The sequence below is a fragment of the Drosophila busckii genome, chromosome 2R (assembly GCF_011750605.1).
Source record: "Drosophila busckii strain San Diego stock center, stock number 13000-0081.31 chromosome 2R, ASM1175060v1, whole genome shotgun sequence".
Classification (NCBI taxonomy): Eukaryota; Metazoa; Arthropoda; class Insecta; order Diptera; family Drosophilidae; genus Drosophila; species Drosophila busckii.
In genome coordinates this window covers 6,394,619-6,407,295 of record NC_046605.1, presented here as the reverse complement: position 1 = coordinate 6,407,295, position 12,677 = coordinate 6,394,619, and the positions used below count along the sequence as shown (strand labels likewise).

General features: G+C 34.4%; 1 protein-coding gene across 7 annotated transcripts in view; it reads right to left on the bottom strand.

Annotated features, from left to right (window-relative positions):
- The window catches only part of LOC108596711 (transient receptor potential cation channel trpm), a 58,609-nt gene that overhangs the window by 28,323 nt on the left and 17,609 nt on the right, over window positions 1-12,677 (bottom strand). For 3 of the 7 annotated variants that reach the window (XM_017982739.1, XM_017982740.1, XM_017982741.1), the window contains exon 1: window positions 6,390-6,471. In XM_017982739.1, coding sequence (XP_017838228.1) covers window positions 6,390-6,416 — 27 coding nt within the window. In that variant the 5' untranslated portion in view covers window positions 6,417-6,471. Of the gene's footprint in view, window positions 1-224; window positions 579-2,263; window positions 2,321-6,389; window positions 6,485-7,602; window positions 7,915-8,699; window positions 8,820-12,677 lie in introns of those variants that run through there. The other 4 variants (XM_017982738.1, XM_017982742.1, XM_017982745.1 and 1 more) reach the window with 4 other exon arrangements.

The following is a 12,677-nucleotide window of genomic DNA, read 5'->3' as shown; positions in this document are numbered from 1 at the left end:
AATTAACTTGAGTACATAAAATAATTACAGCTAAGTATATATATAATATAAAATATAATAAAAAAACAAGCAATACATGCACAGCATAACTTTAACTATTATAGCCATGCCAACTAGAACTAAAGTAAATAACTTGGCAAATACTTGGCGCTTGGGCTCTTGGCAAAGTCAATCTCAATCTCAAAAGTTCGTAACACAAAATGCAACAGTTTAGCCAAGTTTACCTCTTGAGGCGGCTCAGTGTTTGTCTGAGCCTTCAGCAAATCACGCACATTGAGTATCAATACTTTCGATAGAGTTGAAGAGACGGACGAGCGCTTACGCATACGCTGGCGTTTGCGTATGCCGCGCGGCGTTGTGGGCAAATCTTCAGCCACATCGTTGTGCGTGGATGTGGGCGTGGCTGGGCGCACAGTTAGCGTTATGGGCGGCGTATTGCTATAGCGACGCACCGTAGAGAAATCTTTTGAAATGCGTCGCAAATACTTTTGTGCCGCAATTGGCGAATCAATAACCATTCTAAGCTTTTATTTTATTTTATGCACAGCTATTTAGTAATTTCACTGAAACGCGCTAATTAAACGCGGACGAGGAGCGACGAGCGTCGTCGCTTGGCCTGTGCTCACCGCTCGCTGTATGAATTTCAACTGACACGCACCTGCTGCTGCTGCTCTTGATAAATCTCCGGATTATTCGGAATTTATATAGTATGCACTTGGAGCCATTTAGCCGGCCAACTGCGCTCACAAATTAGATAAGCTCTGCTCGTTACACAGTTAAAAATAGTCGAGCAAGTTTGCGGCTGGCACTTTGGCATTTTGCTCGCTGCAGCGTCTGTGTGGCGCAGTCGACTGCATTAAATCAATTTGATTGCCACATGCTCCACACTTAATGCCATTAGCAGTTTGAGTTTAAATTTCACTTGGGCTGCGACTTCGCTTTAAACGCATTTAATTAACGTTTGTTATAAAATGCACATTGGCATTTAATTGCGAGTGCACCGCTGAGCCTTTGGCATAATTGATAGGACAATAGGTTAGATAGATTGTGCCCCAATGCATTTCAAATCAAAGCCGTAGCTGGAGCATTTCATTAAGCAAATTGCTGCGTGTGGCATAAATGTTGCTGCTGCTGTAATTTAATGTGGCATAAACTTGAGATGTTTGTTTGCCTATAATTGAACTAATTAATGGACAGAGTGAGGCTGAGGCTGAGGCGAATTCGCTTGTGGTTAAGCGGCACATAAATTTCATTACTTGCAATCGCAATTAATTTGCTTGAGTTTGCAGTTAATTAATTCAATTATTTTTAAGTAATTGCTTAAAATTTTAATAAGCGTTTGCTTAGACTTTTATGTTAAGTCCAAAAATAATTAATTAGATTTTTTGTTGAGTTGCTTTATACAAATTACTCAAAAGTTTTTTCAGTAATTAGCAAATATAGCTACAAATATCGATAATTAATTGTTTATATATTTATGTTAATTATATAAATTATGCAACAGTAATTAACCACATTATTTTTTGATAATTATTTCAGTTGCTCGAAAGTAATATTTATGTTAATTATATTAATTACTCAACATTTATTTCAGTTATTAGCAAGTATTTGCTACATATATTGATATTGTTTATTATTTATTTATTTAAAGTTAACTTATAAAAATAATTACAAATTATTATTGATTGATGAATTGTTGTTTGATTATGTTAATTATATAAATTATGCAACAATAATTAGCCACACTTTCTGGTAACTATTTCAACAATAATTAGCCACATTTTCTGGTAATTATTTCAGTTGTACGAAAGTAATTACTTAATTACATTTCTGTTAATTATATAAATTACTCATTATGTCTTGTAATTTATTTAAGATATTCGCAGCTATTTGTTTAATTTTTCAAGCTAATTATTTCAACTTCTCACAAATAATAAGCTAATTAGCACTTGTGAGTTTTAAATTAATTAATTATTTTTGTATATTAAGCAAGCATGTAAAAAACAACAACTAATAGCTTAGAGCCTAAGCCTTAGATTACAATCTACATTTATATGGAACACAACAATTACGAATTAAAGCAATGTTAAATAATTTTTACACAATTATGACAAACAAATGTACAAACAAATTAAAGCAATAATACTTATAAAACAACAACAAGTTGTGCCGCTGGTGGTGGCAACAAACAAACAACGTATAAAAAACAATGAATTGCACACAAAAGTTGACAAATTAAATGTTGAATGTTGGAATAGCTTACCCTGGGCACAGTTATATTTATGAGACCCCAACAGATTTTTTTCAGTCCCCATGGTATCTTTATATATATTTAATATATATATTTAATGTGTATTACACATTGTGGTATTTTTGATTTGACATGTTTACAATTTTTTAATGTATTTTTTCAAATTTGTCATGTTGTCAGCGTGATTGTTGTTGTTGTTGTGTAGGTGAATGTGGCATATTGCGTGTGTATGTGTCACGCACACACAATAACAAATTGGGTGCATTTGCGCACAAGTGAACAACAATTGTTTTTATTTATTTGGTGAATTGTTTAGTTATATGTTTGTGGTGTGGAAAAAAATATATAAATAATTAAAACAGTAGTTGAGACAAATTAATTGTGATGTGTAAGAAAGCAAAAAGTAAAAGAAAAGCAAATTTGTTTAGCGACAGAATGTGAGTTTGTGTTGGGTGCAAAAGCAAATGTTGTAAATAGAAGAAAAATTGAAAGTTTGTTAAATTAGTTAAGAGCTTGGCTATTTAGTAATTATTGAGTTATAATATTTTGCGCTTCGGGTTTAGTTACAGCATCGACTTACTACCAAGACCACTTTGCAGAGCCAGTTGAACTTGAGAACATTCAAAATTAATTAACGTATTTTATGCTTAAAGCAAAGTCAAGCACAAGAGCTGAGCCTAAAAGTATGCAGCAAAAAAACTGAAATGCAATCAATGCAAATTGCTATTGAAGCTCAACACACACACACACACACATGGACACATAGACACTCTTTTTTGTCGTCTGGGCATTTGTTGCATGCTCTGCTGCTGTTAGTCAAAGTTAAAATTGCGTAGGCACGCCCTGCCACTTGAATTGCCCCAAACTGTGGCACAGACTGTCAACAAGTTTACATTTCATTACCACAGCTGAAAATACGACTGTGTGGTTTTGTCTAGTTGCAGTTACTGTTGCAACGCCCCCTCAATTTGAGTGCACTTCAGCAGATTTTGCAAACTGAGTGCACCAACCACCAACCACCCACCACCCACAAGGTAGCAAAACTGATATGACCACGAGTTGGGCTAACCACACACAAAAAACATCTGCCAAACCCACAAATGTAAAGCAAAACTAACCGCAACAAATTGCAGCTAACACACACACACACACCTTTAATTGAAACAAATTGTTTGACCAAAATAATATTTATAACTAAAATTATAATTGATTGGCATATGCGCTGCGTGTTTGATTTTTTGCTTAAACAAATGTAAATGCAGCTATGCCGCTTATTTGTTTTTGTTTAAATATTAATTATATTCATTTAAGTTTAAGTAAATCAAATAGTAAACTAATGATTACTAATTAATTTTTAAAATTTCAATTATTTTTGCTTTGCAAATGCCTATAAATTAATTATATTTAAGTCAATCGTATAATAAACTAATTGAGCTATTAAAATTTTAATTTATTTTATTATTATTTAGCAGCTGTGGCTTAATCTCTAGATTTAATTGCATTAATGCATTTGCTCCTCTTTTATATTTTTTCTCTTTAAATAACTCATTAAAAGCTATTTGCAAATGTCAATAAATTAATTATATTCAAATATGTTTAAGTAAATCAAATAGTAAACTAATGTTACTAATTAAATTTGGCATTATTCAAGTTTCAATTATGTTTTTATTTATATTCAATTCAACCAAATTGTAAACTAATGTTACCAATTAAATTTGGCATCAATCAAATTTCAATTATTATTTCATTTATATTCAAGTCAAATCAAATAGTAAACTTATGACTACTAATTAATTTTGGAATTATAAAATTAAATTATTTAATAGTTGTAGCTTAAAATAATTGCACACAAGCTCTAAATTAAATATTTCCAACTAATTAATGTTTAATTTTGAATTTTTAAGCGCTGTCTATATCTAACTATGCAGCTTAGCGAGTTGTTCCTGTAGTTTCTACCTTTCTAAAACATTTAGAGCTTTTGTGTGTATGACCACATAAAATATTTTATAAAAAAAAAACTTTAGCAGCTGGCAAAAGCGCATTAAACTAAAAGCTTTGTGGCAACTTTTTAGTGCACAGTTGAATTCCCAGCTAAATAATAAACGCATATGTCAGTTTCTGCTTAATATTAATGAAATGCGTTGGCCGTGGCCGTGGCCGTGGCCAGTGGCAACTGAATTATAAATTATGCAACAATTTGCTGCTGCTGCCACAGACGACACGCGTTGACATTAACAGTTGGTTAACACTTCATTAGTGTTTGCGAATTAACTGAACTGCATTAAAAAATAAAATGAAATGAACAAATTATGCTTGACGGCCCCGTTCAATTGGCATTGCAAATATTTATTTCGTGGGCGTGGCAGCTAAGCGGAAACTGCAGCAAATCCAATTAGCCGTCAGTTGTTTGCCACGTGTCTGCCATCAAAATCGACATTAATGCTACGAAATTATGCAACGCAATTTGGCAGCCACAGAGAAAACAATGCACAAGCCCACGCACCACGCACCACGACCACGCCCACTCCAGCCCCTATGCATACATGCGTGGGATGCGTCGTTGTATGCGTAACCAATTAAATTGGCAATTGGCAAATGCAGCAGCTGCACACACTGGGCACTGCATATCTGATACTTTCCCCGAATGCATCAGATATTGTTATATAACAAGTTCATTAAAACTGCACACAAGCCACCAAAGTCAGGGGGGGGTGGCAAACTAATGCTAATGAAACTAATGAAATACGCAGAAGCTGCAACGTGATGTGGCAAATAGTTCAAGTCAAGGTGTTGCTAACGAGTTAGCGGGAATTTTGGATTCCAAGCACTTTGAACTTATCAATTTATATGCGTTTAATCAATAGTAAGCTACATAAATCTCAACTAATATTTTTGTTTAGTCATTTTGGTCATAAAAATGAAATAAATTTGAAAGCAACAAATTCTCAAATAATAACAAGCGCACTGCTAACTGCTTTTAAATAAATTTTAAGCAATTTTTTGTATTTTAAATTAATTTTTTAAACGGAATTCTAATTGCAGTTTAGAATATGCAGCGTTTCGCTTAAGCTTTAACTGCAATTTTAAGTAATAAACTTATATATATTGCACTAAACAACTTTAAGCAATATTTCTGTTTTCATGCTTAAATTTGTAGCTCTAAATGAATTTTCAACAGGCATTTAAATTGGCATCTTGCGTCTTTTGCTTAAAATTGAAGCACAATTGTTAGAAATAAATTTGCAAATATGAATTTTCAGCTTTCACGCGCTTTCACCTTCAGCTTGCTTACACTTGAGCTGCCAAATAAATTTCAAGGCAAGTCTAGTTGCATTCTATGCAAGCTGTGAGCCAAACAGATGCAGTCAACCAATTTTGTAAGCTTGGCTTGGCCGTAACCAGGCAACAACCAACGAAGAAGCGTTTTTGTGGCTTGGGTGGCTGTGGGTGGAAACCCTTTGCCCACTTTATTGCGCACTTAGCATAGTTTGCATTGAACTGTCAAGCTTGGCAAGCTTGACAGCACGGCAACTCAATAAAAAGTTCTGCAGCAGCATAAACTCCACTTAATATCCACATCAAATGCTGCGCCACATGCATAATGTAAACCAACTTTAGCCACAGGCCAATGCCACGCAACAACAGCAACAGCAACAACAATAATTGCTGCAGTTTTACCTGCTGTTGGTTCCTTTCAGGTGCGCCAAAGTGGAAAATTGAAACTGAAGCTACGAGCTGGGCGCAGCAGTTGATGCAAGCAAGAGCCAAGAGCAATGGATTTTGACGGCGGCAGCTGTTTAGAATTTTACGCAAGCTAAGAAACTGTAAAACTTTGCAAAGAGCGACACAGAAGAGAGCGACAACGCGTTGACACATGCACGCTAAACGAGTAGAGTGGGTGTCAAAAGAGCGAGAGCGCGCGCGAGCGTGTGAGTGAGTGAGCGCGGGTTTTGAGTGAGAATATAATCAACAGCTGCTGATTAATACCGAACGTCGAGCAATAACAACAACAAGGCCCCTTGCCATACTTTTAACTCTAATAAAAACTCACTTACATGTGTACATATATGTAACTTAACTTAACTGCTGCTTAACAAGTTAATTAACAATTAATAAAGCCAGCCAAGTTGCTACTTACAAACACCCAGTTTGTTTCAAAGTACATTGTATGAATTTTATTATTTCACTTCTGTGTTGCTGGCTGTGCCAATTAGCAACAGCGTAATAATAACTTTTTTTTTTCCAAATGTAAACAAAAAGAAACAGAAAACAAAACGAAACGAAACGCGCACAATTTGCCGCTCACATGGCGTTTCCAAAGTCGCGTCGTGCACTGAGTCAAGTTATTTTTCCAAAGCGCTCAAACTGTGTCAATTAAAAGCGCAAATAATTCTACTCGCATGTCGAATCGAATAACGTAAAACAATCGAAGAAACAGACAACACACAACAACAGATAAAAACTGTAGCGAGCGCAGATAAGCGCGAGAGAGCGAGCGCGTTGACATTGAAGAGCGCGTAGCTTTGTGCGCTCTCTTTAGCGATCAGCAAATTAATTGAAAACTTTAACGGCATAAATTGTGCAGCATAAAAGAGACCGGCAAAGCAGCGCACATTATAAGAGCGAACTCTTTACTCTTCATTTAAATTTACTGCCATCATAACTTTGCAGCAATTAAAAAGTTTGCAGCGCAGTTGCTATGACGTCACTGCAGATGCTGATACTAACCAAGCACAATAAATAACAAGCACACACACGCACACACACACACACACACAATTTGCTTTGCATACTTTAAGACTTTACAAATTTAAATTTTATATTTAAAAATATGTTACTTTAAGTTTAAGTTTATAATTAGCATAAAGTTCAAAACTACTGAACAAATTTATTTTGTATACAAGGCAAGCAGCCAACTACTAAAAATACTAAACTACAATTCGCAAATAGTTTGACTACTTTTAAAATACTTTTGATGCTGGTATATCATTTAGAAAGTTATCAAGGCCAGTGCCAAAAAGTTGGGCAACAATTGTAGAAAAAGGATAGCTAAATATTTAAAAAAAACCAAACAACAACAAATTAAAACATAGAGTTTGTTTCAATCTTGATTCTTTAATTTCTCAACAAAGCAGTTTGGCAGTCAGTCAATGAAGCAATTAGCAGTAGAAAGTTTCTTGTTAGTAAGCAAGAAAATTAAGCGAAAAATAATATAAATTAGGCGCCATATATCGTAAGTTTGGGGGTGGGGGGGAAGTTGAAGATAGTTAGCTACTAGAGTAGAAGAGAGACTTAGAGAGGGTTAAGGAGCGGTTTTGATTTTAGTTGTAAAATGTAAATGTTTTGCTTACCGGTTTCGCTTTGGGTTTTTGCTTGGCCAAACGTTTCGGTTTCAACATAGTCCGTAATGGACGCACACAGACACACACACATACACAGGTAGACAGAAAGAGTGCGAAACGTTTGGCGCTTCACTGCGGCGGATGCGCTCACGTCGAGAATTTGATGATGATAACGATAACGATAACGATGTTGATGATAATGAGGCTGTTGCTGCTCCTGTTGCTGCTGCTGTTGGCGCTAGTTGTAGCAGAAAATTCCTTTTGCAATTCGAATCTTAATTAATGAGCACACCTCACAGGCTTTGAGCTTGGCCTGTGTGTCTGTGTGTTTTGTTTTTATATAGAATGTGTGTGTGTTGGGGGGGGCGAAAAAGAAATATATAATTATGAAATATCAAAGTTTATAGTTGCGCTTATTGGTCATGCAGCTGGTGCTTTGGAATTTGTGCAGTAGCCAAGCCAAGTGGCCTAAATTAATGGCTAAGGTTATAATAATAATTGAGCAGCAAGCAAAGCAATTTATAAAGCTTTTAAAGCGTAGCAAAACAAGCAACATAATGTTAAAGTTTAAAATTAATGAGCATGCAAAATGCATAAACTTGCAGCACAATTAAGCAACTAAACTTTTAAAGAAGTTTGACATGCATTAAATTGAATTTAATGCCATATATTAAAGCTTTAATGTGCTGCTTTTGTTTATCAAATCTTTTATTTGTTTTATGCTTAAGCTGCCTACGAAACATGCAAATACTTGAAGCGCCCACGCGTTTCAAATTAATGTTTTTTTTATACTTTTTTTTTAGCGGCAACGCCATGTGAATAACAAATACACTGAATAAACACAAAACAATAACAAAACAAGTAAAGGACAAACACAAGAGAACGAAGCAATTATAAAGGACAAAATAATAAAATGAATTGTTGTTGTTGCTTCAAAGGATTTGTTTGTGTAGCAAGGAACCCTTTACATTATCTAATGCATGGCTATGCTAATTGTGTTTGCTTAGGTCACAGATCAAACAAATCGTGCATGGCTAATGCCAAACTGATGTAAGCAATTCGAAATTAAACATGCTTAGGCTTGAAGTAATTGGCCGCTCACATACCTTGACGGGCTTCTTTACGGGCACTGGACGCGAGTATTGATGATAAACCTGAACATGATTCGAGGTGAATTTTCCCAACATGTGTAGTAATTTTCACGTGGCAGCGCAGCAAGTTGAAAGCTGAAAAGGAGTAAAAACGTTAAATGAAAATTAGTTCAAGTTACAAAAAAAAGTTTCATGCGCACACTTTGAAGTTTTTACAGCTCAGTGGGCAGCAACTAACATGGCGTATACGCAATTAGAAAAATGGCCTATTAAAGCTTTAGCTTTTGTAATGCAAATTGCAAACTTTTGTTGTCAAGTGTTAACTAAAGCCACAGACAGTTACAGCCCCCAAGCTCGTGCCCTGTTGATCTTTAAATGCTGTTGCAATGACGACAGCTCCACACGCGCAACGTGCCACACACACACACACAGCTTCATTTACAGTAATGCGCTGAGCGTTGAGCGTAAGCAAACTTGGCCAAGACCACAACAAGGCCAAGCCAAGTACAAGAACAAGGTCGAGCGCCAAAGCAGCTGCGAATGTTGAATGCCTGCCTGCCTCCAAAGAAATTGAAATAAAAGCACATTTATGCCACAGCCGCCGACTCCGCCGACGCCAGCAGTGCGAACAGTCTAAACAGCAAAAGTTATGCGAAGCATTTCACAAGCTTAGCTTGAGCCCAGCAACAAAAGCACGCACAGCCAGAGCCAGAGCCAGAGCTAGTGTAAGTAGTTAATACAACTTGTAAGACGCTCAGATACTCAACATAAAAATTATATAGAAGCTTGAGCTTTCATATTAAATATTGTGTAATTTAAATTTAAGCTAAAAGCAGTTGAAAAATTATAGAAAGAAACCCACGCATAAAATGAAATATAATTTGTTAAATAAATTTAAAATAAAATTGAAATTTAATGCAATAATAAATATAAAATATTTTAAATGCAAAAAGCAAAATGATTTTTATTAAAAACTGCTTGTTTGGCATAAGTAAGAAGTTTAATTTTCATTGATTTTTGTTGCTTTAGCTAAGTAGTGAGAAAAAACTGAGCTGAGTAAACTAAATCAAATTTTACCTCTAAAATATCTAATAAATTGATAAATAAATTTAAAATAAAATTGCAATAAATATAAAATATTTTAGATGCATAAACAAAAATGTTCTTTATTGAAAACTTGCTTGAAGTGAGTAATTAATTTAATTTTGATTGCTTGATTTGCTTTAACTAAGAAGTGAGAGAAAACTAAGCTGAGCTGAACTAAATCAATTTTACGCTTGAAATATTTTAAAAATTTATAAATAAATTTAAGATAAAATTGCAATTTATTGCAGCAATAAATATATAATATTTTAAATGCATTAGCCAAAATTTTCCTTATTAAAAACTAGTTAGTAATTAATTTAATTTTAGCTTGCTTTAGCTAAGAAGTGAGCAAAACTGAGCTGAGTAAACTAAAGCGAAATTTTAAGCATGAAATTAATATTATTAAACAATGTAAAATATTTGAAGCATAAAAATTGAAACTTGTTGCTGGCAGCTAATTAACTACTAATTGCTTAATTAATTTATGAGCATTTAAAGCTGCTCGGCTGCCTTTTATGCTAATTTTAGACGCTTGAGCTTGAGCGACGACTTTGGCTCTATTTGCCAAAAGCCTTTGCATGCCTTAGCCTTAGCCTCGGCAAGCTTAGACGTTTATCAAAAAGTATAAATAAATAAATAAATAAGTTGTTGTGACAAGACACCCACTTGTAGCTATTTGGCTTAGGGTGTGTGTGTGTGTGTGTGCGAATGGGAAAAAGTCAAAGAAAATGCCAAGTTTACGCTCAACAGTTTTTGTTGTTGCTGCTTGCCACTGAAGCTTGCCTTAATTTGTGGAATTCAAGACATTTCGCTTTCATTTGAAGATTATATGCGCATTATAATCCGCTGGCCATGCGAGACAGCGCCAAGGATATAAGCATAAGTACCAAGCAGGAAGCAGGCGCAAAATCAATACAACAGCAACTGAAGTATGTGATTAACTCGCTGTGCTCAGTCAGTTAGGCAAAGCGACAACAACAAAAAAGTTAAGATAACGCGCCATTAAATAAGACATTTTAATATTGTGGCATACTAAGTTTTAATTTGATTTTAATAAGCAATTGCAGGCGCAACGATGTGCACAGCGCCTGATAGAGTAAACAGTCTATAGAGCGATCCTTGCATATGGCCGCTTGAGCGAAAGGCTTTCAATTTAATAAATTGCGGCCAGGCGTCGACTATTATTCAAATTCGTTACAGTTAATGCTGCTCAGGGTACCGCATCTAAGCCAACAAATGCGCCGTTGGCGAACCGTGAAAACCTCAACACACGCTCAAAAGCACTTAGAGCAAACTTTCGAGTCTCAAGAACTTGACAACTTTCAATGGCTTTCAATGCAGTCTCGTTGAGTAGTTGGCACAATCAGTCAACACACAAAAGCTGCAGCATGAAAATTACATTAAACAGTGGCGCAGGCAGCGACGGCGACGCCGACGTCACACTGCTTTTGAACAGATTTCCTAACAATCAGTCAGGCAGCCCACAACAGTTAGAGCGAGGCTACGTCATCAACTGTCAAGTGGTGCTCAGCTGTCTGTATGAATGAGTTTTCCTAATTGAGATAAGACACAAGCAGTCTGCGACAAAATGAAAAATGAGAAAAGCTTAAGCACAGAGACACACAGAAAGAAGCGGCGAGAAAGTTACTTAAGTCTAAACTAATTATGCAGCAAATAGAGCACAAATAATTCATAATAAATGCTACTTCATAGATTTAACTAATTTGAAAAATAAATGAAATAAATGCTTTAAATAAATAGTTAAACAAGCTAAAAAGTTACGCAGCAAATAGATCGTAAATATTTAAAAATAAATGCTGATCAGCTAACTAATTTTGAATATAAATAAAATTATAAATGCTTATAAATGAAAAGTTAAACAAGTTACGCAGCAAATAGAGCACAAATATTTTATAATAAATGTTATTTGCTTTTATCTATAGCTCATAATAAATGCTAAGAAATAAATAGTTAAATAATATATACTTAAAATAGTTGAATTAAATAGTTAAAATAGTTAAACAACAATTTGAGTAACTTAAAATAGTTAAATAAAATAAATAAAATAGTTAAAATAGCTAAACAACAAATAGAGTAACCATATTTATTAATAAATGCTATTTGCTAACTTATTTGAAATATAAATAAAATAATAAATGCTAATAATAATAAATAGTTGACCTAGTTACGCAGCAAATAGAGCACAAATATTTAATAATAAATGCAATTTGCTTTTAGTTATAGAAAAGCTAACAAATATTTAATATAAATAAAATAATAAATGCTTTAAATAAAAAGTTACATGAGACTAAACGAGTTAAGCAGCAAATAATTGAGCTCTCTAAAGTACATAAATATTGTTTATAATAATGTAAATATATCATTATTCATTTTAATTTAATTCAAGCTTATAAATAAATGAAGCTTGCATTTATATTCATTTTAAATCGAAATGCAAGTTTATTTAAACTGAAATTATTTTTTTTGTAGCCTAATTTATATTTATTTTGCTCAGTGCACTTTCAGTTACAGTTACTGTTATTATCGTTGGTCAAACAAAAACCGCTTAGCAGCAAATTAGTTAGACTACTGTTAAATACATATATGTATGTGTAAGCGATTTGTTAGTGTGTGTGTGTGTGTGTGCTTATTGCTGCCGAAACTTGATTATTGGCAAATCACAAGCAGGCCAACTGCAAAAGGATAACAACACATACATATGACCCACAAAGCAAGGGCAAATACACACACACACACATACACATGCAGACGTATGTACATGTTGTTGCTTTTATACTTTCATTGCAATCATTCAGGCGCAGACAAATGCTTTGGTGTTTGTTAGCGTCAACAAAGTGTCCTTTTGCAATTTTCACACACACACACATACACACACACATGTGCTTG